The 26,690-nt window shown below is 42.4% G+C and overlaps 1 protein-coding gene across 2 annotated transcripts in view; it reads left to right on the plus strand.

Annotated features, from left to right (window-relative positions):
* The window catches only part of tyro3 (TYRO3 protein tyrosine kinase), a 37,052-nt gene that overhangs the window by 4,668 nt on the left and 5,694 nt on the right, over positions 1-26,690 (plus strand). The window contains exons 2-18 of one of the 2 annotated variants that reach the window (XM_050062936.1): positions 3,056-3,239; positions 7,816-7,916; positions 8,248-8,418; positions 13,627-13,713; positions 13,818-13,933; positions 14,059-14,239; positions 15,801-15,958; positions 16,335-16,473; positions 16,560-16,683; positions 16,849-16,943; positions 19,328-19,423; positions 20,958-21,038; positions 21,929-22,021; positions 22,129-22,250; positions 23,606-23,715; positions 24,208-24,367; positions 24,718-24,854. In XM_050062936.1, the coding sequence (XP_049918893.1) occupies positions 3,056-3,239; positions 7,816-7,916; positions 8,248-8,418; positions 13,627-13,713; positions 13,818-13,933; positions 14,059-14,239; positions 15,801-15,958; positions 16,335-16,473; positions 16,560-16,683; positions 16,849-16,943; positions 19,328-19,423; positions 20,958-21,038; positions 21,929-22,021; positions 22,129-22,250; positions 23,606-23,715; positions 24,208-24,367; positions 24,718-24,854 (2,155 nt within the window). The remainder of the gene's footprint in view (positions 1-3,055; positions 3,240-7,815; positions 7,917-8,247; positions 8,419-13,626; positions 13,714-13,817; positions 13,934-14,058; positions 14,240-15,800; positions 15,959-16,334; positions 16,474-16,559; positions 16,684-16,848; positions 16,944-19,327; positions 19,424-20,957; positions 21,039-21,928; positions 22,022-22,128; positions 22,251-23,605; positions 23,716-24,207; positions 24,368-24,717; positions 24,855-26,690) is intronic. The other variant, XM_050062938.1, reaches the window with a different exon arrangement.

The following is a 26,690-nucleotide window of genomic DNA, read 5'->3' on the forward strand; positions in this document are numbered from 1 at the left end:
ATGAAATTGAATTGAATTAAATAGAATCTGAAGTGAATCAGAATTGTAACTTTCTAAGCACAGAAGGAACGCCATTAGCATCCTGATGTTGGCGTGTATGTTTGTTGGGAGAAGTTTACCCATAGCGCTGTCTGCCAGAGAGGGATTTCTTTGTTAAGGTTTGGGTTCAAATGAAAGGATGTCGGCCAGAAAGGACCTTCAGGAGAATTTAAAATCATCATTGGACTCACAGCCATCAGTGATGAGCGATCACATCGTCCAATCGGCCCAGACCTAGTACAAATATAGCTGCAAGCTTCTGGACGAACTTCCTTCTCTCCAGTGGAACAGGAACTGTTGTAATTTTTCGTAACCATTGAGAAAAATAAACCTTACTCTCATTTCATGTGTTTCATATGCAGGCCAAAACCAATCAATCGGTAAATGAATTTATGAAAGCACAGGTGTTCGTAACCTGCAAGGCATTTCTGCCTGTCACACCTCTGTTGGTGCCAGCAGGCCAGACGCAGGGTCATCAGCTGGGAGCCACCCTTCACAGATGTTTCGCCCCTTGAATCCCAGAACATCTCTAGGTGGTGGGGCAGTAGTAGGACTGTCTCCCTACCACTCCCTGCAGCTGGCCCTCGGATTCTTGTTTCCCCACTTTGGGTCTCTTTTTTTGAGCCACAGCCAGAAGCTCACTTTCTGTCTCCTCGGCCAGTTCCCATAGCGCCTTCTTTTGCTTGGACTCAGTGACTCTGAGTGGTTTTAGTTGCTTCTGGGTGGATTTTCCAACAAAACCTCTGCATCGGACTTCCTCAGGGTTGGTGCATACCTTCCACCCTGCTTCAGTGCAAGCTCACTGTTCTTCTCCTTTTTTCCTCTCAAAGGCCGCCTCCGTCACTTCTTCTCACCGTACTGTGAGCTCTGACATGATCACTGTCTTGGCAGAGATAGATCACAGGACGATGTCCAGCTGTAGGGAAGTTGGTGTTATTTCAGGTGGAAACTTAAGCTGCTGGTTCAGGTCAATCCTCACCTGCCACTCACATCCAGGTGTCAGTACAGACCACTCCCTCCAATGATGTTTCCGCTTCAGCTCCTCACCTAATGAAGTGTATCTGTGGTTTTGAGAATGACAGGCTCTGTTGGCTTCAAGCCTGCGTTCCACCCACACCTGCCAGTTTTTGGAGCACTTCATCGTGGCGCCATCTGTACCGGCCCTGGGTCAAAGTTGATTTCCAGCAGTAGTTTCTGAGGCAGAAGCTTGATCGCCGTAAGGACAAAACACCCAGGCATAAGCAGAGTAATGTAGTGTATGCAGGTCAATGCAGCCAGGAATGCACAGATTAGTTCATAGAGGAAACCAAACAACCACTCCACAAGCGCCTAGCTGCACAACTCCTCAGGTCAAGACTTTGTGTCTGTTGTATAAGTTGTCTATTTACATCTAAAGGAAAGGGACATTCTTTCGAGGACAGCAATGTCTACATCTTGGCCAGAGAAGAAAGATGGGGAGTGAAAGAAGCCATCACGTCAAACTAGAACGACCATCGTCAAACAGACACCACTTATCACCCACCTACAATGCCGTCTTGGGATCCCTCCCCAGACAAACACCCATTGTCACCTTGTCCCATCTAACCCAAACGACATACAAGATGGCCGGGTGGGTCAAGGACTCACATGTGACCTTAATGACTCTGTAAGGGTTCACACCCACACAAAGTTTAAAGTGTGCGACTCCACATCAGTCCGTTAGAACTGAAGAAGTCTCTTGGATGAGAAGTGAAACGTCTTCAAGAAACTTGAGCAAGTCCAGTTGCCTACGATATAGCACATAAGATTACCATGACCTGGATGACTGAGAATCTTCACTGACATCACAGAGACTGCAGCTTATTTCCGAGCCGTACCAGAGATGTACGTTCTGGGGGCTTGGGAGGGTGTTGTATGTGGATCTGATGAGGAAGCTCTGTCTTGCCTGATGGATCTTCCACATGTCGGCCCAGGTTATGGCCCTGTTGGCGACTGCCTCCGAGTCTGTCCACTTTCCTTGTTGCTGCTGGTTCACAGCTTTGATCTTGTATGTCTCGTCCTCTATCCTTATTACTTCTGAGACTTCTAGCATAAATTAATTAATTAACAGAAATAAAACTTACTCCCAGGCTTCTTTGGCTGCATTTCTTTTTTTGTTTGCCTTTCTCAGTTTGATCTGGTCCTTTTCTTTCCATCAGTCCCTGAAATTAGACGACACAGTTAATCAAGTTAAATCAGTTCAACATGTGTGTCGTTGCTCTAATTCTGTAATGTGTGCACCAAATAAAACAGTCTATTAAATGTCTGTGTGAGGTGGCAACTTTTCACTTTCCTTTGGAAATAACTGAACGGAACTCACATTATGTGGAGTTTCCTCCGTCCTCGACACAAACAAGATGCTGCACTTGAGAGGAGTTGGTGGTTTATGAGTCAGCATTGATGTAGACTCACTGTTAGAGGCTTTCACAATGCACTTTCACTCTCCGCTAATTGGTTTAGGATGGCACTTAATGTGGCGGATCCTCCACGAGAACGTGCAAACAGAGTGGAAGCAGATGGAGAGAGGGTGTAGGAGCTGGACTGGGACTGGGCCAGTGACTGTAGTTGAGACATAGTGAATGTAAACAGAGAAAGAAAACTCCACAGGGAGCTTTAACTAACACCGAAGCTAACCGTGATTTCAAACTGAAGAATTCTGAGTGTGTTTACATCCTTTTTTAATGCACAGTTTCACATTGGACATAAAACACCGAGTAGAGAAACGGAAAAGTATTTTAACAGTTTCCTGTCTGAGGTGTTACAGTAGATGTGCTGGTAAAAGCAGAACCAGACTGGTTGAATAAATGACGACGTACATGAAGCATGAAGAGCTGAAATGATGAGGTGTGTGTGAGCAGTGATGAGGACACTGTTTTCCATCATGTTTCCTCCGACATGGTTTTCCATCATTTGACCCTTTGTGTGTTTCATGACTTCTTGTTAGACCCTGATGATGTAATGTAGTCGTTCATTCACCTTCCTGTCGTCTCTCTTGCAGGTGTGTTGTTCACGAAGCATCCGTCCAATCAGACGGTCACTCAGGGGAATGCCGTGAGGCTCGGCTGTGCTGTTCAGGGAGTGATGGAGCCGGACATTGTGTGGATGAAGGACGGAGAGAAACTTTACAGCACCGACCAGATGTTCATCACACTGGGAGAGCAGCACTGGGAGACATACCACAGGTTCATCAATATTTATATATCAATGATCAATCAATCAGTGGAAGGGCACGAGAATCTGAGGCAATATTGTTCTTAATCTGTTAAAGTCCTTCAGCTGTTTCACAGTAAAAGTCCCACAGCTCCTTCAAAGTAAAAGTCCTGCAGCTGCTTCAAAGTAAAAGTCCTGCAGCTGCTTCAAAGTAAAAGTCCTCCACTGCTTCACAGTAAAAGTCCTCCAGCTCCTTCAAAGTAAAAGTCCTCCAGCTCCTTCAAAGTAAAAGTCCTGCGTAAAAGTCCTCCAGCTCCTTCAAAGTAAAAGTCCTGCAGCTGCTTCAAAGTAAACGTCCTGCAGTTGCTTCACAGTAAAAGTCCTACAGCTGCTTCAAAGTAAAAGTCCTGCAGTTGCTTCAAAGTAAAAGTCCTGCAGCTCCTTCAAAGTAAAAGTCCTGCAGCTGCTTCACAGTAAAAGTCCTGCAGCTGCTTCAAAGTAAAAGTCCTGCAGTTGCTTCACAGTAAAAGTCCTGCAGCTCCTTCAAAGTAAAAGTCCTGCAGCTGCTTCACAGTAAAAGTCCTGCAGCTGCTTCAAAGTAAAAGCCCCGCAGCTGCTTCAAAGTAAAAGCCCCGCAGTTGCTTCAAAGTAAAAGTCCTGCAGCTGCTTCATAATAAAAGTCCTACAGCTCTTTCATAACAAAAGACCTGCAGCTCCTTCAAAGTAAAAGTCCTGCAGCTGCTTCAAAGTAAAAGTCCTGCAGCTGCTTCACAGTAATCCTGCAGCTGCTTCAAAGTAAAAGTCCTGCAGCTGCTTCAAAGTAAAAGTCCTGCAGCTGCTTCATAATAAGCTTCAAAGTAAAAGTCCTGCAGCTGCTTCATAATAAAAGTCCTACAGCTCTTTCATAACAAAAGTCCTGCAGCTCCTTCAAAGTAAAAGTCCTGCAGCTGCTTCACAGTAAAAGTGCTGCAGCTGCTTCATAATAAAAGTCATACAGCTCTTTCATAACAAAAGTCCCACAGCTCCTTTAAAGTAAAAGTCTGCAGCTTCTTCACAGTAAAAGTCCTGCAGCTGCTTCAAAGTAAAAGCCCCGCAGCTCCTTCAAAGTAAAAGTCCTGCAGCTGCTCGAAGTCTGATGTCAGTTTAATTTAAACAGCTGATAACAGATTTGTGTTTTAAGATACATTTTAAAAATAAATATAAAGTCTTTTTGATTGTTGCAGCATCTAAACTTGAAGTTTGTACATTGAGGTGAAGTAAAGTTATATTTAAGTATTTATTTTAAAAGAGCTCACTTCAAAACATCCAACACGTGTGAATTTCCCTGTCTTGGGATTAATAAAGTCTGATCTTACATTTATGACACACTCTCTCTGTGTTCTGCAGCGACTTCTAACGATCTTAAATCAGCCAATAACATCATGAAGTCTGGTTGTAGTCAGAGTGCTGTCTGGTTGTCTAATAGCATCTGCGGCCCCTCAGTAAAGGCAGTGTGGAGGTGGAGGAGGTGGAGGAGGTGGAGGCAGTGAGTGTGTGTAGGTCAGTGTTGGTTTGTTGGTGTTTCTGTTCTGTTTGATGGTTAAACAGTTCATCGACAGTAAATACAGGCAGAGCTGCTGTTTGCTTTGAAGACTGACGCTCTCCTCCTCCTCTGTCTCTTTACTCCTTCTCCCAAGGACAGATTAGACCACATTTAAACTTTGCAAAAGCATCAGCGTCATTTTAGCCAAACAAGAACTTTGTCTCAGCTAAATACAATAAATTAAACCATCAGAATATTTAATGTCTTTTCATACTGGATAGTTTCATTGTTTGAAGTCTGACACGCAGCTGAACTTCAGTTTTAAGTTACATAACCTGCATTTTAAACTTAAAATGTCAAATCCTGAGTACACACACTGCAGATCTGTAAGTGTGGAGTAATCCTGAGCTGCTCGGTGCTGCAGGCGTCCACATGCAGACTTTATTATGAGTCATTACATTCATCAGAAACGCAGTGACATAAACACTCAGACAAGTCAACTACGAGGAATTCAGCAGCTCCCAGGGGCCTCTGGGTAAAAATATATCAGCTTTGATGGCTGGTTTGGGATCAGGAGTCTTTGTTTGAACAGCCTGAATGTTGCCTGAGAAACTGACCTCAGATCTGTCGGGCTCGGGGAGCAGCGGCTGGTTAATCGGCTTTACGCTCAGATTCCTGGACAGAAAGAAAAAAACTCAGTGAAGGTCAGAGAAACCGAAAAATTACAACTGCACAGCTCCTGGTTTATTACTGACCTGAGAGCTTTAGAGATCCTGAAGTTTCTGAGGTGAGACAGACATACTGTGGGAAGTGAAAGGGACAAGTGCAACAGGAAGCTAGTTTGCTGTAGTTTGTGAGCAGGTGAAGTTGCAGCAGAGACACACAGATCATGGAGGAGAATAAAATACTTTAAGGCTGCTGTCAGACCTAGAGTCGTCTCCTTTGGTCTGAATCAGGGACTCATGTTGTCACAAAGTTGTATAATTGCCTAGAGTTGGTTCGTGTTCTCACGGCAGCATTTACAAGAGGACCAGATCAAATGCCTTGTGTGAGAAAGCTGCTCTTGATTGGTCAGAATTTCTATGTGGGAAAAATCACATTTTGGCATTTTAACATTGGCCACAGTAGTGCGAGGAGAGTGTCAGAAAAACATTAGCTTTTTAACATGAAACTGCTTTATTGCTTTATTCAGCCTTTTACCGGTTTAAATCACCTGTTTTGTTTCGAGGAAGAGACCTCTGTGGATAATTCGGCTCCAGGTAAAAACTTTCTAAACATCTGGGACCAGCTGCACACTCCTTAAGTGTGACACTTAAGGCTTAATTTCTCCTTAGCTAAGGGACTGTTGCAGAGAATCCCTTGAAAGGTTTCCTTAGTCAAAGAAAAACTCATTTACTGTGTTGAAAGAGATTTTACAGTGGTAAAACTTTCCATGGAGATTGTTTGTTTGTTTGGACTCAGGCTTGTGACGCCTGTTACCGTCTCACAAAGTTGGCTTATAGTAAGTTAGTGAAAAAATGTCAGAGGAGAAGAAGACAAGAAAACCATATTGGTCAGAGGAGGAAAAGATTAAACTTCTGGAGGAACAAACTACAAAGTAAATTTGATCCCAAATACCAAACACCAGAAAACGACTGAAGGAAGAGGTGTGTTAGTTTTTTCATTTATCACCATAAACTCAGTCATGTTGCAGTTAAGACAGAGTCAGAGGGGCCTTAAGTTTTTTTTTTATCTTGCTTTGGTTACTAAGGTCTTTTGTGCAACAGTCCGGGGACTCATTAAGTGTAAGACCAAGACAAGGAGAAAACCATGAATACTTATGTGAAGGAAACCTTAAGGAGAAGACTTAAGGGTGTTTTGTGCAATCGATTTTATTTTGAGGAAACTTTAAGGAAAATCTTAACTCAAAGTGTTCTGTGCAACCGACACCTGATTCTTAGTAGAAACTTTAACTCATCAGAGAAAAAAGCTGAGCACAGATGAGCAGGTGGTGGGATAGCACCTCGTCTCTTCAACAACCAGCGTCAGAGAAACACTGATTTGAAACATGAAACTGTTTTATTCAGTGTTTTTACTGGTTTAAATCACCTGGTCCGTTTAGTTTGGAGAGGAAGAGAGCTCTGTGGATAGTTGGGCTACCGATAAAAACCTCCTGAATAATGAACACAAAGAATTTTAACCAGGAGAAGTTTCATCTGGTTGTAATCTGCAGACCTGACTGTTATTTCACACACTGGAACTTTGACACATCTTTGACGCTCCTTCTCTTCTTCATCCTTCAGTAAAATGAAACACACAGACATGAAACACATGTTGACCTCATTCACTGTGACGTCTCATTATCTCTGATGTTCATCACAGAAAGAAAGAGGCTGCAGAACTTGCCTGAGAAACATCATCTCATTTTTAAAGCTTTGAGTGAGGTGTTTGAAACCCACTCACTTGGTTTAACTTTGAAGGAATCCTGTGCTATCTTATCGGATAAAGCCTACGGCCATGGGCAAGGCAGCTTTATTTGTACAGCACATTTCATACACAAGGGCAACTCAAAGTGCTTTACACAGCAATACAATAAAACAACATTATGAAGGACACAGAAGTAGGCAGTGTAAAGAGGAACGTTTTTACCTTTGACTTAGATGTGTTCAGAGTCTGGGCTGTCTAACATCTGGGAGGTTATTCCAGGTTTGTGCTGCGTGATAACAAAACGCTGCATCACCGTGTTTTGCTCTGACTCTCAGGACGATCAGTGGGCGGCCCCAGATGTCCTCAGGGTCCTAGAAGGTTCATATGTCTCAAGCATGTCAGAGATATATCTAGGGGCTGAGTTTAATATATTCAGCGTCATGCTTGCGTTCGGCCATGTCGTCGAGCCAAATTCACTGTTTTTAAAAATGAAATGTGTTTTTTTTACAAACTTGACACGTTCGTGAGTCACTTGCCATCCATTCAGATTGGGTCCACTACCCACTTTTGGACCGTGACCCACCAGTTGGGAACCACTGCTTTAGCACACTGTGAACACTCTCACTAAGTGTGTCTGGTTCCTGTTGAGGTTCTGATGTTCTGTGTGTTTGTGTCTCCAGTGTGAAGTCGGTCCAGCAGCAGGACGCGGGTCAGTACTGGTGTGAGGTTGAGTTCCACGACCTGACGTTCTCCTCTGAGCGAGCCTGGATCACAGTGGAAGGTGAGGACCCTGAACGCACCACCTGTTTGTCTGTTTACATTTGAAGTCAGTGAACGCCTCTAATACAGCTTTTCAACCGATACAGAATAAGTTCTGTTCTGGTTCCCGCTCCTAAATTTTGTTTTGTCCTAATTTTCATCCAAATGTAAATTGATTTGGAAGTGCGAACCTTGACGACCAGTCCTCCTGTGTGATCCTGAATGCACCTCCATCACTGCTGCGTCTTATCTGCTTTTATCTGCATCGATTTTTTTCTTCTTCTTGTCTCAGAGTTGTTTCCTCCTCACAGCAGATTTCCCAATCATGCTCTCATACTTCCTGTCTCCTGCAGGTGTCCCTCACTTCATCCAGGAGCCGCAGGACGTGGCCACGTTCCCAAACGTCCCCTTCAACCTCACCTGTGCTGCCGTCGGCCCCCCCGAGCCTGTGGAGGTGCTGTGGTGGCTGGGTGGAGTCCAGGAGGGAGAGCCCAGACCGTCCCCCTCCGTCCTCCACGTCCAAGGTCAGAACATCTCCTGCTCTCAGTGTGCTAGACAGACAAGGCTGTTAACAAGGCAGAGAGGCACAAATAGGTGCATTATGGGAAACGTAGGATCCACTGTTTCTCCACCTGCTGCTCAGATTTGGACCGTTCTGGTTTTAATCTGTCTGATTTAAGAACACTTCACTTCTCTCGGTATGAACAACTTTACAGTAACGTAATAATCATTGTCCTGATGTGAACGTCAGATGACTTGACTTCCTGTTATATGAATGATCTCAGGTGATCAGTAGCAGAATCTCTCTGAGTCAGTGCAAAGTTTGTAGACGTTGATTTTCTGCCACGGAGTCAGTTTGAACTTGATCTGGTGTTTCTGACTTTTAAGCTCACAAACATAATTACAGCAGTTTGTAATAACAGTGCTCTCTGACTGTGCCCTCTGGAAACATATAATTCACAGATGGTCTTTGTGATGGTTGTTTGTAAGTCTGTTGTGGATGACGTCAAGATAAGCTGCAGTCTGCCTCTGTGCTGTGCTGTGCTGCACCCTCTGGTTATTTGGTTTATAGAGCCTCAGAATGAGACATCTTCCCTCCCTGATGGGGCCGCTGCATTCTGTATCGTCTGAATTTGGAGATTCGTCGAGTAAAAAGTGGCAACACGTCAGTGCTGTTCTATTTCACAAGATATCTTATAACAGTGAAAACACAGACCGCCAAAATACCTTGTCAATGGCGGGAAAGCGTTGTGTCATAAATGATGGAAAATCTCAACAGTGGTGTGGATAGTGTCAGCCTGATACTTCATAGTAAGCTAAACGCTAACTTAGCATCTTCTTCATAGCTTCCCCTTCCGGGACATGGAGCGAGGGGGACTGTTGTGGATTAATGTGTAGGTTATGGTGGGCAGGTCACTCGGAAAAATGAAGCTAACGTGAAGTACCAAAAACTGCAGTTCCTCTAATGTCCACTTGCCCAGGATGCAGCAACGGTGTTTTTGCAAAATAGCGTCGCTTGTTTTGGTGAAACATTTGCAGTTTAGGAGGTGAGCGAGCGCTGTCATTAAAATGGCCCCACAAAACAAAACAGACATTCAATTCTGATTGATAAAAAACAGGCTAACATGATCTGAGAATCGGAGCCCTGGAGGTGAAGCCTGACTGTTCTTAAGCTCTGGAGACGCTCAGTGGACCTGTTATAACCACAGATGATTTGATGGCTGTCTGTGGCTATAACAGATCGATATTATGACGATATCACAGAAGCTTGTGTGACATGGATCAGTACACTGGCGTCATGGTCAGTGTCACTGGTGCACGTTAAAAAGACGTGGCTAATCAACTCCGACTGGCCAGATCAACGTCACGACAGAGTCTGGTCTCTCCTGAGGTGCGTTCACAAGTTGTTTTATTCGTTGTCGATCTTAACATTTTCAGCCTGTGGGTCGTTAGCTCAGAGGTTGTTGTTTTCTGTAGTGAAGGGGATCTGGAAACGGTAACACACAGATAGCAGAAGGAAGAGAGAACACTGGTGTAAATCAGCGCCCAATGGTGGGCTCATAGTTGAACTCGGGGTGAGAGAGCCCTTCTGTGTGGAGTTTGCAGCTTCCTCCCACAGTCCAAAGACATGCAGGTCAATTGGTAATCTCTCAAGACAGATTCTGCAATTTACATTGTAAAATCTGTCGGCAGCCCTGTGTGAAAGACGACTACAGAGGGGGGAGGGCGGGGCTTTGAGTCTGAACGATGCTGCGCTTTAGCCAGTCACAATGGAGGGGGCGCGGCCAAGACGTGCAGGTGTCCCCAGGAAATGTGTACCTACAGAAACAGCAAGCTCCGCATCCATAGCGACCGCTCCAGTAATGCCGTCTCGTCAACGTGAAAAAAAATATTTTTCCCAGCGGATGTCTTAGTTACAACATGATNAGTCTATGGTTATAGACAACGCTAACAGCTAACGTTAACAGCTAACGGTTAGCCCAGCTAATCTACGATAACCATGTTAATTACGTGCACACAGAAATAGTAACGTTTGTTCAGTCATTGTGTTTATAGACTTAACAAACATCAGATTAGTCTACACGGTGATATAGTGACGTGAAAAATGTGAGATATAGCTAAACTCTGCTGGTTTTCTATCCGAAGTATTTGTAAACAACACAGCGATTCCCTGGGGGCACCGCTGGAAAAAATTTTTTTTTTTTACCGATGGATTTCCAGATTTTTCAATTGGTGACTCTTGTCTGTAGGTGTGAATGTGAGTTGATTGAGGGATTAGAGGAGCAGCTGCTGCAGAGGCGAGTGACAGCAAACTTTCATACCCAGCGCTGCAGGGTGTGGGGTGCATGGTTTCCACGGGAACGCAGCTGGTTTCACCTTAAAAATAGGGAAAACACCAAAGTGGGAGCACTGTCATCTAATAGAGAGTTCTATTAAGGTATGAATTAATAAACAGTTAAGTTTCACATTCTGCTGCTGCGTCTGTGCCCAGAGTTGCTCTGCGCTCTGAGAGTGTGGGCTCTGAATAACTAAATACATGTACATATATATATACACACACTTATATGTGGTTCAGATGCTGATGTAAATGAATGTGTTGGGAACCCTGAGGAAGTGAAACCTGTGATCAGAATAGTCTCTCTCATGACTCTCACACTGGTCTCACTGCTATGGTGAAGTAAACAGTGAATATAAACTATAACACATCGTTCACTCCCTCAGTGACCCCTGAGGGTCCCCAGACCTCTGGCTGAGAACCACTGCTACAGGTGATTGTCTCTCTTCCTGTTTCTGTCTTTGCTTCTGATCAATTACTGAGTCACTGTGTGTGTGTGTGTGTGCTGCCAGTGAGAGGGATATTGCCTCATTGTAATGTATTTATGTTCACACACACACACACACACACACAGCATGCTAAGCTGTGTGAGTCAGACGCATGTGAGCGTTTGAATTAAGCCAAAGGTCACTCCTGACGGGTGGAGCTGGTTCAGTCTGACACTGTTAGACCGTTAAGGTTTGAGTTTATGTTTTTATGAAAGCTGATGAATGACATCGTCTTTATGACATCATAACAGTGTCGCTAGTGTCCACAACCTTCATGACGAACAGCAACCAAGATGTTCTGTAACGTCAATTATGCATTGGTTTAAGTGTAAGATTTGTACTGCTGAACTGATGTTTGGACAAGCTGCCTCCAGGATAACTGATTTTACTTACGAATTATTCTTAAGCTACCATTAGAGCTAAGGTTGGCACGGGTTGCCATGGTTACGCATCTCTTACCTGTAAAGATTCCCTCAGGATGACACTACTGTTCATTCACACCGAAGTATGTTCCAGTGCACATGTTGGGTATGTGGAGCACAGTGTGTGAGTTTGGATGCAGCTTATGTGAGTGACATCATCTGACAGGAAGTACATATGCATTCCAGCTGTTGCCTAGCGATGACATTCCAGCGGAGCAGACTATACGTTGAATTCAGCTACACACACACACACACACACACACATGCACACTCAGCAGTATTGATTGCCTATATGCAGGATGACATCATCTGAGCTGCTGCTGCCGATTGGAGGATCCTGTTCCACATCAGTCTGTTCCTGGAAACACACACACACACACACACACACACACACACTGGCAGTGTTTCCTGTCAGTGAGACGTGTCTTTTTACAGGAAGTTGTATCTTAGATATACATCCGAGTTAAACTGATCTCGGTTATTAATCATCATGGTGACATCACAGCTGTGATCAGGATGTCGTGGAGCAGCTGCAGGATGGCTCCCACTGAGCTGAGTTATAATAAAGATTCATTCACGTGAAGAACGAGTTTATGACTGTGACAGATTTTAGAGATGTGTTGTGACTGTCAGAACATCAAAGACGTGAAGAGAACACTAATGCCACAGTCTGCAGATTCAGATTCAGGCTATAAATCCCACCAAGGGCCATTTGTATGAACAGTTTGACCTTCACACACGCACTGTAACACACAGTCATCATCATCCACAGTCACTCCAGACAAGTATGACTGTCCTCCATGATGGATTGTCTAATTGTGGGTCTACAGATGGCTGCAGAGGCAGCAATCCACATATGTTGGTGCAGCAGGATAACATCATGGTGGTTGAGCCTGTTCTTGCAGTGTTGTCGCTTTGTCTCTGCGGCGCATTTGAGTTCTGTTTCATGTGCAGCACCTTCCTGTATAGATGTCTTCATGCAGTGCCCATCAAGTGCAGTGTGCTCTCAGTTGCTCAGAGTGATGTGGAATATTTTTTAGATTAGTTTTGATTATTTTGGGTGGCACGTCCCACTGGTAGGAGGCCCCGGGGCAGACCCAGAACACACTGGAGGGATTATATATCCCATCTGGCCTGGGAAAACCTTGGGGTCCCCCAGGAGGAGCTGGAAAGTGTTGCTGGAGAGAGGGACGTCTGGGGTGCTTTGCTCAGCCTGCTGCCCCCATGACTAGGCCCCGGATGAGTGCATGAAAATGGATGGATGGATGGATTTTTGATAATGTCCTTGAAGCAGTTTTTTTGCCCACCAGGGGCTCGCTGACATTGCCTCAGCTGGGAGTACAGGGTCTGTAGACAGCCCTGTAGACCAGGAGTTTTGTGTGGACCCCCATATCTCTGTCCTCAAACACACTTTTTTTAAACACACATTAAACATGGCTTAATAGAGACAGTTTCAAACACAAATCAGCTTCACTATAACTCGCAGCATTCACAGACAAACACTTGTCTTTATCTGGACACATCTTCCCCACAAATACAACATGCTAACGTTATTAGCACAAGCCTATGGTATTTTAAATTGTATGAATTAGCCTAGCAGCTAGCAGAGATTTCCTCTGCTCATATGAAGCCAGGATAAATCACACACAAGACTTAAAATGCTATTTTTGTGGAGGCTTTATTGTCTTCACAATTTATTGTTTCTTATCTGTGAAATTAAAGTAAATAAAAGTTTTGTTTCCACTGAGGGAAATGGTTTCAGCTTACAGAGACAGACAGGAGGTCTGCGTCACTGTGACGTGTAGTCACATTTCTGGGGAGGTGTACATCAGGGTACGGTGTAGGGTACAGCAAAAAGTACAAAAGTATTATTATTAAAATATACTTAAAGTATCAAAAGTTAAAGTTCTCATTGTGCAGAAAAATATCTAATACACAAAGTACTGAAGAATTAATGTCTCTGTCTGTCTGTCTGTCTGTCTGTAGGAGTGAACAGCAGTGTGAAGTTTTACTGTGAAGCAAAGAACACCAGAGGGATCTCCGTCTCCAGAACAGGAACCGTCCACATTAAAGGTCAGTTTGTCTTTTACTGCTGACGTCATGTGACCGGTCACTGTGGTTGTTGCTGAGCTGTGATTGGATGATGACTCTCTGGGGGGGCGGGGTCTCTGTCTCAGTGTTGCCGGCAGCACCAGTCGGGCTGCAGGTCCTGAGGATGGTGGACAACAACGTCACATTGTCATGGAAACCAGGATTCACAGGACACTCTGAGCTGTCCACCTGCGTCCTCCAGGTAACACACACACACACACACACACACACACACACAGTGGACTGATCGTAAATCAATCAATCACAAAATGATATCAATCAGCAGCTGTTTAAATCCCCTCCTCTCTCTCCTCTCCTCCTCCTCAGCTGTCGAGGCGTTCAGTGCGGAGGTGGGACCTCCCTCAGCAGGAGTTTCAGGTTCCTCCTCACCTCCAGGTCCTGTCTGGTTTGAGGAGTCACTCCAACTACAGCGTCAGAGTGTCCTGTGTGAACGAGGTGGGGGCGTCGCCCTTCAGCCCCTGGCTTCACTTCCTGACGCCTGAGTCAGGTGAGAGACGACATCACACAACATACTGACCATTCAACATGAAGAAAACCTTCATATTCATGTTTTCAATCTTAGGTTTGGCCATGTTCAGGGTATAATCGTGCTCTAAGGTTTGGATCATTCAATACTAAAAACGTTCTTTTAAATGTGTGTGTCCCTTTGTATCATTTTATGTGCCATCTTTTAATACAAACGTTTTTGTGGGTCAGTGAACGCAGCGCAGGCAAAGCTCTTCATGAGTTCTTTTTTCTTGTTTCCTCTGCAGCACTTTATATTTGATCTGTCGGTCTGTTCAGAGCTGATTGGTCAGATTAATAGATGTGAGAGGCAGTTGCTGCAGAGGCAAGTTTAGATCAGTTCAGGAGAGTGAACTTTTAAGTTTCACTTTCAACGCGCCTGACGTTCTGCTGCTCCGTCCGTGCCAAGAGACGCTCTGTGCTCCAACAGTGTGGTGCTATAAATATGGAATGGTATATATATTTAAACAGCGCCCCGAAAGATCGGTCCAGCTCCAAAAATAGAAAATCTATTTGTGACGGCAGATGTTTTGATCGTGGCGGGCCGCCACAGATAAATGAATGTGTGGGAAACCCTATGATGTGTTTGTGGACCGTCGTAAATTTGAAAATCCAACAATCTGTTTTTAGAGTTTCTGACTGTGATAAATGATGTAATTTTGGGGGTTCTGCGTGGAGCCAATGGTCCAAATGAAATATAGGAACATTACAAAAAAATAACATTATTGTAAATATGATTGTAATTAATTTTACAGCATGTTATCAACATAATGACAGTCGATCACTGTCTCATGTTTGTCACTGTTTTGATTGATGCCCAGGTGCTCGTTCACAGCTACGGAGTGTGAACAGTCTCAGAGAGGGGTCCCTAATAAAAAGGATTTTCTGAAAGTTACTCACAGAACATTTAAGGCACATATTTATGAATATACACACACATAGGGAGTGAACACACCAGTGGAGAAAAGGCATCAAACTGGGAAGCAGTTTAAACAGTTTGAATAAATATTTTATTTCCACAGAAAGCATGAAAAGTTTCAATGAGAGTGAACCACAGAGATCCTGCTGTCTGTTGGTTTCCTGTTTTCTCTGAGCTGAGAGCTGGTTTGTTGTTGGTGTTGTGTATTTGTGTGTTTGTTGTGTGTTGGGTCCAGCTGGATGGGCTCCAGTAGATTCCAGTCCTCTCCGTACAATCAGCTTTTGTCTGTGGCCTCGATCCATATGAAAGGACTGTGCTGCAGCCTGCGGGCTTTCTGTGCAGCGCCCCCTGCAGGCTGACTGGACACTGACCTCAGACCAGCCGCAGTCTGTCCGACACATTCAGGCCACATGAGACGGATCTGATGCTTCAGGAGGTTCATTCAGTCTGAAGGAAGAAGCTGAAGATGATCAGAGACACAGAGCTGCATGTTAAACAGTTTCTCTTTAACACTATGGTGTAAAATAAACTGTTGATCATCAGTGAACACTCAGGCGTCACTACATCATCATCATCATCATCACTGCTGTATAATAACGTCAATATTTAACCCTGTGGTCCTCAGTGCCATCGGCGGCCCCCAGGAACCTGACGTTTGAGCTTTCGGAGCAGCAGCTGGCTCTCAACTGGGCTCCGCTGCAGGAGGAGGAGCTGCAGGGGAAACTGTTGGCCTACAAGGTGCAGTGGACTCTGGGAGGAGAGCCACAGGTGAGAGGTCAAAGGGTGAGTTGTCAGATCAGATGTGGGTCAGGTGGAGACTGTAGCCCCTTTCACACAGATCACATAATAAAGCCGCTACGAAGTCCCTTCTTGATCTCGCCTTTGGATTTTTACACAGCACCAAAGGATTGTGGCATCATGGCGCTCCAGTGTGTGATTTTAAGGCAGACATATGAATCGTGCATAAAAGCCTCCCACAGACTGTGAGATTTTATAAATCTTTTAAGTTTAGTGCATCCCAGGCTGTCTTTGATCGCAAGATCGTGATGACAGTCTTACACAGAATGTTGAGGCAGAATAAAGGAGTGATTTTTACACCTTGTTGAGAAAGTGTAAAAGGGATTTTTGACTCCTCTACATGATCATGTTCTGTGCACAGGAGCCGCTGCTGTTCAAGGAGAGCTGGGCTCAGCTGTCAGGAGGAGGACGCTTCTTCAACGCCTCCTTCCAGGTGTCGGCGTGCACCTCCGTGGGCTGTGGACCCTGGAGCCCCCCGGTGCTGGTGCTGCCCGCCTCAGGTAAACAAACACACCTGAGAGACGTGATGTCGCTTTGATCTGTGTTCAGTTTATCGACTGACTCTGTGATGTGGTCGACCCCTCAGTGCAGGTCCAGGCGCAGCGGAGCCACATGTGGGTCGGCCTGCTGCTCGGCCTGCTGGTGGCCACCATCGTCGGACTGCTGCTCACCATCATCGCTCACCGCCGCGGCAAAGAGACGCAGTTTGGGTACAAAAAATTTAACACACATTTACCAACAGACCTCATGTTCATTTGTTGGTTTGAGTCTGAACATCAAGTTTGATAATAAACAGTAGAAACAGTGTAGAAAAACACCAGACTGATACTGAGAAGTTTAAACAACTCTGTATCTGTCTGTCTGTCTGTGTTCAGTTCGGCCTTCAAGCCTCCAGGTCCTGAGAGCTCCGTCTCGTTCACGGCAGCTCGATCCTTCAACAGAAACTGTGTTGAGCTGCAGGAGTCCACATGTGAGTCTGACGATTATATTGATTTACAAACTGTCATTTTTATGCCTCTGCGCTGGCGACAGCTGTGGACGGAGGTATTATGATTTTGAGTTGTCCGTCCGTCCTTGTGAACACGATGCCTCAAGAATGCCTCAAAGGAATTTTGGTTATATTCGACACAAATGGTCACTTGGACTCAACGATGAACTGATTAGTCTTTGGTGGTATTTGGTCAGACACTGAGTTGGTGACTTTAATTTTGAAACTGTGCTGATTGTATAGATCTTCTGTGTGTGAAGCATCCATGTTTTCGCATGGTTGTAAACTGTGAGAGAAACTTGACTGGTGTGCGGAGGAAAACTTAGAAACATGATGGTTCATGGTCTGATGTGCAGCCAAAAAATAAACATTAAAAACTAGAATTTATTCAGTAGAGTTTGAGTCTGAACGTCCTTCAGCGTTCTGTTTACAGGAAACACTGCTGCCTGTATTGGAGGACTCCACCTGTATTTACCTGCTGCCTCTCAGCCAATCGGATCATCTGCCAACATTTATTTATTGATTTTATACATTTAACAGGTTATACACACATGTAAGAACTCTCCTGATTAGAACATATGACATTATATAAAATACTACTACTAATGATGATAAGAAGATGAAGAGGAAGAAGAAAATTCACATTAATAATAAATGCAAATAAATTAAAAGCCTTTTAGGTGAAAACTCAACAGTCATATCAGACATGAAAAAGAAGCATGAGACTAAATTACAGTAGAAATACGGTCACATATAATGGACAGAGTACAGCACATGTTCACATAATAAAATTAGTTCATGTCCTTCACCTCTCAACTCCAAAGCCTCCTCTACGTCCCAACTAGATCATTCATCTGACAAAACAACAACAACACAACACACTGACTTCCTGTAACTCTGAATCTGATTGATAATGCTGCGTCAGGGAGACGACAAACCGGGAATCATGTTAGTGGATAAGAGCAGGACAAATTAGGTGAGTCCAGCTGAAAATATCGGCAGCAATAACAGTAGACGACACTGCTGTTCAAAGTTAAAATACTTTAACTTTTTGCTGTCCTGTGCAACAGAATTTACAGGCGGATGTTACGTAGCTTCTTCGAACAAGGCGAAAACACGGGCGATAACTGGACATTTGAGAAAAATTACACTAAATAATAAACACTAAATAATTTAATTTAATTGATTGTATTTAATTCTTTGTAAACGAAACACTGGGGCTGGGCGAATAGGCTAAAAATATCATCACAATAAAAAAATTTGTATCAGTTGATATCGATAAATATCTAAAAAAAGTCAAAATCATTATTTCATTTAAGTTTAAAGGCTGTTTTTTGCCCCTGAAAAGAAGTTGAAGATACTCCACAGGTTACTGTGGTTTAAACTATCATTTATTGTCAGAACGAGACAAATGCTTAACAAATAGCGCAACATTTCACAAATCTGAGGTCGACTAAAAACATCAAAATAATGTAAATAAATAGACAAAGAAATGTTAATTTAGGTCAGCAGCGTGACAAACTCTTTGTACAGATGGTTTAGAACAGTGTTTCCCAACTGGTGGGTCGTGGGTCCACTCTGAATGGACGTTGTAATGATTTGGTACCGTAAACAATAATGCCAGTGCTAATGTTAGCTTGCTAGCTAACTTTTGCATTAGCAAGCTAGCTAACTTGCTCCAAGCCATGGTGGCATATTTTAATCAGCATTGGCGTTGTGTCAAAACTTTGGTTTATGTGTGGGCGGAGATAGTGGTCAAATTTTGGCAATAATGCTCCACCGTCCATTAGCAATTCGCCTTTTAAAAACAAGACAAAGAAGAAGAAGAAATGGTGGTTAAAAAAAAAAGCCTTCATCACTTCCAGTATGTGCAAAAACAGCAGTGCATGATGAGACATTACCCTGTTGAAATGAGTGCACACACCTAAGTGTACAAAGGGAAGTCTGCGATTTGAGACACACTCAACAGGTGTATTAACAGCAGTATAAAGTCCTTAGTCACTCATGTGTGACGTCTGATTAATGTCCTTGAGTGATGTCACTTGAGTCAGTGTTGGCTGAAGACTACAAGTTTGAAAAGTAAAAAAATGTGGAGGTGTGGAGTTAGAAAGAAGTGAGACCTCTGTGTTTCTGAGTAACACAGCACAGTCTATCACATAGCTGTGAGAGGGAGAGGTACACTGTGGGTAATGTAGGCAGCAGGCTTTGACAAGGAAGAAGAATGAGTGGAATAAAAACTGACAGTATCTCTGGTTACACTGCATCGATTTAGATTCTATATTTTAAAACTGTCGATCAGGAGTCTGACAGAGTTTCGTGTGTGTGTGTGTGTGTGTGTGTGTGTGTGTGTGTGTGTCTCCCTCCAGTGGACAGTCTCGGTATAAACGATGACCTGAAGAACAAACTGCAGGACGTCCTGATCCCAGAGAGGCTGCTGACACTGGGTCACATGCTGGGGAAAGGTAACACAACAGCACACTCACATACACACATCCTTGTACTTCTATCTTTGTGAGGACCCTCATTGACATAATGCATTCCCTAGCCCCTAACCCTAACTGTGATCAAAACCTAATTCTAACCTGAACCCTAAACCCAAGTCTTAACCCTCAAACAGGCCTTTGAAAATGTGAGGACTGGCCAAAATGTCCTCACTTTGCAAACATGTCCTTACTCTGCTGCTAAAATATGTTGTTGGTCCTCACTGTGTAGCATGTACAAGTACATGAATACACACACATACACACTCATTTATATTATTTTATATAGTAACAAAACAAACTAACAAACAGGTAACAAGATTTTTAACTTGAGGAGTTGTTTTATCTTTGTTCTTTAAAAAAAAAAAACATTTGGTGTCTGATTTGACAAATTTTGGAAACTAATAACAAAAACCTGAAAAATCAAAAAATAAAATCACAGTCAATTAAAAAAAAGGTTTTATTAAGGTGAGAAGATAGAAATTATTCTGCACACAAAGAGCTCAGAGCAGATCATTAAGACTTTAAACAGACGATTTGGTGACTTGTGAATGTTTTTATACAAACCTGTTAAAAGGCCAGCTTAGCATTAGCATAGCATTAGCTTAGCTTAGTAGCTGGATGTGTGTGGGAGCAGGAAGCAGTTTGTGTTCAGCAGCTTTTAACTATGAGACAATTCAGAATGTTTTACATAAAACATGAAGGCAACAAGACGAGAAACACAAAATTATATAAAAACACACAAAAGGATCTAAAAGGATTAAAACAAAGTAAATAAGTAATAAGTAATAATACAACTTACAGTGCAGTAAAGATATGAATCAATAGTTTAACTTTATAAAATGCAAAAGGAAAGATTTGAGCCCTGATTTAAAAAAGATCTGTGGAGCATAAAAACTGAACTTTGTTAACCCTTACTGACATCTGTGTCAGTGTGTGTGTGTGTGTGTGTGTGTGTGTGTGTGTGTGTGTGTGTGTGTCTTATACACAGGGGTGGCGTGGCTCAGTGTTGCTGTGTGTGTGTGTACAAAACAGAAACACACACAAAGTGCTGACACACCTTAAACTCTCTGAATGTCAGTTTGATTTAAAGCTTCACGTACAGGCCAACTCAGTTTGAACCAGCTGTTCCTAATAAACTGGACACGTTTGGTCTATAAAGATATTGATAAATGCTCTTTATCAATTACCAGAGTCCAGAGTGACAAATGTCTTGTTGTGGTCTACCAGCAAACTCAAGAAGATTCAGTTTACTGAGATATGAAACAAAGAAAAGGAGAAAATTGTGACATTTAAGAAACTAAAACCAGAGCGATGTTTTAGATTTTCTGCTTGAAGAATGATTTTAAAATCAAATTTACCAAATCAGTCAATAGCTTTCTGTATTACTTTGATTTACTTTAATAATTTGGCTTCAGAAAGTTTCAAGTCTAAAAATGAAAGCTTAAATGTCCCTGATTAAACTCTGTCTGATAGAAATCAGGTTACAAGTGTTAAAGTGTGTTTACCTGTGCAGGTGAGTTCGGCTCGGTGCGTGAGGCGTTCCTGAAGACGGAGGACTCGTCTGTCCAGAAGGTGGCGGTCAAAGTACTGAAATGTGAGTCTGACATTTCTTCTTCTTTGGTGTTTCATTGTTTTAAAAGGTGATGAAGCAGAAGAGAAGCCAAGTCTCAGCATACCGAACAAAACTGAAGTGGGCTCATTTACACTGTAAACACTGTAAACAAGTCCAAATGTCATGAAATATTTTGAAACTGAAGTGTTGAAGTGCCAGTCAGGGTGTTAATATTGAAAGGAATTGAGGTGTCATGTGAAGTGTAAAAGCCAAAAACCAAAGTGTAATCATTAAAGCATAAAAATGTTGTGTATTTAAACATGTGTAAATATGTATGTAAAAAAAAGTACAAACTGAAAGCAGTTGAAGTGTAAGATAAAAAGCATTCAAATATTTGATTTCAAAGAGTGAGATATGACAGCAGTGGAAATGTAAACAGTAAAATCAACTCAAGCATCAGGTGAAGTGTTGGTTGAGGTTAAAAGCAGTGGGGCTGTCACTTGATGAGTAAACACTCAAAGTAGTTGAAGTGCCTTCATTGATTTAAGAGTAAGAGATGAAAGCAGTTTGAATATCAGTTGAACTTTAAATAGAAAAAGCAATTTGACTTTCTGTTGAAGTGTGTAACCTGAGAATAGTAAAAGCGTCAGAGGTAGGGCGGATTTATACCTGTGCGTCAGCTCTACGCACGTGGCCTACGCTGTTGTGAGCATTTATACTTGTGCGGTGTGTCTGTGTCACTCTGCAGTTACACCTCCAAAACACTAGTTGGCAGCAGAGGTTTCTGTGAATTGCTGTAAAGTTTAGTTGATTCAAAACACACATTAAACACACATTAAACACAAGAATCAGTTGAAGTGTTGGTTGAGTTGTTCAGGCTGAAGCTAGTTGAAGTGTCATTGGATTAACTCTGTGTGCGTGTCCTCCTGCAGCTGACATCACTTCGTCAGGTGACATCGAGCAGTGTCTGAAGGAGGCGGCCTACATGAAGGACTTCCACCACCCCAACGTCATCCAGTTAATCGGTAACACACACACACACACACACACACACACACACACACACACAGACATCGCATAACCAGGGGTCAAAGGTCAGGCGGTTTGACTGACAGTTCTTCTCTTCCAATAGGAGTGAGTCTTCACCGACGTCCTGGTCAGCGGCTGCCGATCCCGATGGTGGTTCTTCCGTTCATGAAGCACGGAGATCTGCACACGTTCCTGCTGCTGTCTCGACTCGGAGAACATCCATTTGTAAGACAACCTCTGAAAGATCTGTTTTATTTTCAATGTTTTAGCCTCATGAGTAACACCTCACCTGCAGAGAGAACCAGGTGTTCATCTGAGACCTTTACCTTCACTTCCTCCATGTTAACATGTTGTCTGAATAAACTGAGTATGATGTTTATTTACGTCAGTACAGCAGCAACTTGTTTAACCAGTGTACTATAACTGCAGTCTTTTATACTTTGTTTTTTTATTACAGTTAAGCCACTTCAGTTAAACACTTCCTGCAGATGTTTCACATTAAAAGTCTTCCGGAGGCTCACTGAGAATAATTGTTCCTTTTAATAGTAGAATATTCATCTATGCAAATTTATTTATTTATTTATTTTAACTAGCAACAGTAGAGCTGCAACTAATAATTGTTTTCATTTTCTTTTTCATTATTAATAATCTGTCAACTATTTTCTTGATTAACTGATTCAGAGGTTGGTCTGTAAAAACATTTGAAAATCCAAGGTGACATCTTTAAATGTTTAGTTTAGTTTGACCAACAGTCTTAAGCGGGATTTATACTTCTGCGTCAAATCAACGCCGTACCTACGGCATAGACCCTGCGTCAACATAGAGCCTACGTCTTACCTCATGCGTAGCTTGACATGCACCTCCCAAGAAATGTATCTACACTTCAGGGCGACGCAGACCTCCTGTCTGTTTCTGTAAGCTGAAACCATTTCCCTCACTGGAAACAAACCTTTTATTTACTTTAATTTCACAGATAAGAAACAATAAATTCTGAAGACAATAAAGCCTCCACAAAAATAGCATTTTAAGTCTTGTGTGTGATTTATCCTGGCTTCATATGAGCAGAGGAAATCTCTGCTCGTCGCTAGGCTAATTTATACAATGTAAAATGCCATAGGCTTGTGCTAATAACATTAGCATGTTGTATTTGTGGGGAAAATGTGTCCAGATAAAGACAAGTGTTTGTCTGTGAATGCTGCGAGTTATAGTGAAGCTGATTTGTGTACTTGTGTTTGAAATTGTCTCTATTAAGCCATGTTTAATGTGTGTTTAATGTGTTTTTGAATCAATTAAACCCTGCAGTTGACTAGTGTTTTGGAGGTGTAACTGCAGAGTGACACAGACACACCAAGCTAAGTATAAATGCTCACAATGGCGTAGGCTATGGCGTAGGGTCTGCTAAGTAAACTCAAAAATATTCAGTTACTGAGATTAATGACAAAGAAAGGCAGCAAATCATGAGATTTAAGAAGCTAAAACTAGGATGAAGTTTGATTTTATGGTTGAAAAGTGACTTGAAATTAATCTAAGCGAATATATTAGACTCTCAGAAGACTTGTCTCTCTGTGTCCCTCCACCAGGACCTGTCTCTGCAGACGCTGCTGCAGTTCATGTTGGACATCTCTCGGGGGATGGAGTACCTGAGCAGCAGGAGCATCATCCACAGAGACCTCGCTGCCCGAAACTGCATGTGAGTCACTCCACCAATCAGCTCGCAGAAACATTACAAATATTAAAAACACCTGAACTGTGTCTCTAAGGCCCCGCCCCCTCATTTACATACAGATAAAAACATGTTTTTATTTCTTTAATCATGAGTTTCAATTTGAATAATTCTATTTTTTTCTCTGAATTTTCTCAAACTTCAGCTTCTCAGTTCAGTCTTTTTTGTATTAATCAATAAAAACATAAATAAATAAAAAGAATAAGAGATTTTTCTAATGACATTTAAAACCTCCTGAAGGCATCTCAGCGACAAAATGAAATAAAATAGCGACAACTTAAATGAGATTTGGTCGATAAAGAAACAAAACACAGTGAAATAAATATTAGCGAAACACAGAGACAATAAAAACTTTGATTTTTCAAACTTTTATTAACTTGATTTTAAATGTAAAGGTTTAATTTCAGGAGTGTTTTTGTTTAACTCTTTATGTTCTTCTTGAATGCGTGTGTGTTCCAGGCTGAACGAGAACATGACGGTGTGTGTGGCGGACTTCGGCCTCTCTAAGAAGATCTACAGTGGAGATTATTACCGACAGGGCTCCGTCTCTAAACTTCCTGTCAAGTGGATCGCTCTGGAGAGTCTCGCCGACAATGTGTATACCACACAGAGCGACGTGGTACTGACACACATCACACACACACTTTATGTAATACACTTGTAAATACAACATGCTGTTCTCTTTTTGTTTTTTTGGTTTTGATGACTCGCTGAGTTTTCTGGCTCGTTTGAACTTTAGTGGATGATGTAAAGAAGCAGAGCGTCTCTTCAGCTGATGTAGAGACAGAGTGTTTCCTGTGATGATCCTAAAACTCCAACTGAAGCAGACAAACTAGTCACTCAGTTCCTGTTGTTACATCACCTGCACACACCTGTCTTCACTTCACACTGTATCTTTACCTCTCAACACAGGACAGCTGAATCTTTACATACAGTTTGTCTCTGATTGTGTGTGTGTGTGTGTCTCAGTGGGCGTTTGGCGTGACGATGTGGGAGATCATGACCCGAGGTCAGACTCCATACCCCGGCGTGGAGAACTCGGAGATCTATGAGTTTCTGATCAAAGGAGAGCGACTGAAGAAACCTCCAGACTGCAGAGATGACATGTGAGTACATTTACACACACACACTTCTCACTGCGTCACATTTGAACATCATCCACTGTGCAGGGCCTTTCACCCCTCAGCTCTGCCTGCCAGTCACAGTCTGTTTGATGTCAAAGTGAGGGTCGTGGTCGAGGTCAGGTGGTCGTGAGATTTATATACAGCCTGAGAGGAAACGCTGCCTGGAAGGCCGACTCAGGGCTTAAACACCCAGAAGACATTTCTGTACTGAATCATTACAGCAGCTGAGACAGAGTAAGAGTCTCTGTTAGAAAATGTTGTGTGAATAAAGTTTTAATTGTAGAAAGAAAAAAAGTCATGAGAATAAAAGAAGTGAACTCATGACATCATCAGGTGACATAATTTCAGTGATAATTCTATGCTTACACACCTGTCAGCTGACTGTACTACTGTGATAGAGTACCACTACTGTAATAGCTGATAATACTCCTTTTTTTCCAATTAAAATTACAACTTAATCCTAATATACAGCTTGTTTTCATGATATTACAACTTTGAACTTTTATATTTGTATATTTTTTTTTACTTTATTTTTGAACATTTTTCACATTCGAAGGACATTAGGCTAGAATTAAAAAAACAAAACTCGCTTGTATAATTATTTCTTTATCCTTCTAACATTTGACTTTTTCACCTCAAAATATTTAAACTAGTCTTGCTAATCGCAGATATTTGACCCTCCCATCAGCAGATTGTTCAGTAGAAGTTATTTATTGTAAATTTTATTTATGTATTAAAACCATGAACAGCAGGTTGGAGTCCGGATTGTTGTTTACCGAGTTCTGCTGATGAGTACTTCTAATGAAAGTCAGTGTCTCATATATCATAGTTTTCATGTTGTATGTTATAATATTAATATTTCTGTTAATGCTAAATCACTTTTATTTAGAGTTGTGTACCATTTCACATTTCAGTTTTGAAAAATAAGTCCAAACTCCTTAACGTCAGCATCATTTATTCAGAGCATTTCACACCACACAAAAAAAAAAAAAAATCCGTCTCACCTTCCAAACTCATCCCTTCAACCAGCAGCCTGTCAGTCCGTCTCCAGGGCATAGTGTGAGACGCTTTGATGTGTCTCAGAGAAGTGCTGTCAGTGTTGAGTTTTGAAAAGTGTAACTACATGAGTCATCGCCCTGACTCTGACTTTCTCTCTACACTCACACAGATGAGCTTTCAGGCACCAAAATTTGGATCCAACTGATACAACGTGAATCTGTTCTTGGTAGTACTGACAAAATTTAAAGTAGTCCTGGACTCAACCTGTTTTTTCATAGCCTCTTTGTTTTCAACATCCCTGAATGCTCTACAGTGTTTGAGAATGAGTTTGATAATTAATTATTAGTTTTATCATCACATGATGTTCATTTAAAGACGCCCTTTTATGAACAGGAACCAGGCCACCAAATACTGCTCAGGCTTGCAGGCAATTTTTCCCAGTGGCCACTCACGGTATTACAACAACAAAAAACAAACAAACCACACAGCATTTTATCCATAGACCTCCATTATAAGAGAGACGTCTGTAAAACTGTTGACAGGACACCACGAATTGCAAATAAGGTCAATTATGAATGTCTGTTATGAATTTTTAATCAGTGATGATTTTTTATTTGTAAAACTAAATCTTTGATGCCATCACAACGTCAAGTCTTTAAACCAAGCGGTAACAATGGGTGGGCCGCATACCGTGTAAGTAAACCCGGAAGCTAGAAACAAGCAAGCAACTTTATTGGAGTAAAGAGGCGCCATCTTGTATTCTAAAATCTAGTTAATATTCATATATGACACCAATCACCTGACGTCTTCTTCTTCTTC

Source organism: Epinephelus moara, chromosome 14 (assembly GCF_006386435.1).
Source record: "Epinephelus moara isolate mb chromosome 14, YSFRI_EMoa_1.0, whole genome shotgun sequence".
Lineage (NCBI taxonomy): Eukaryota > Metazoa > Chordata > Actinopteri > Perciformes > Serranidae > Epinephelus > Epinephelus moara.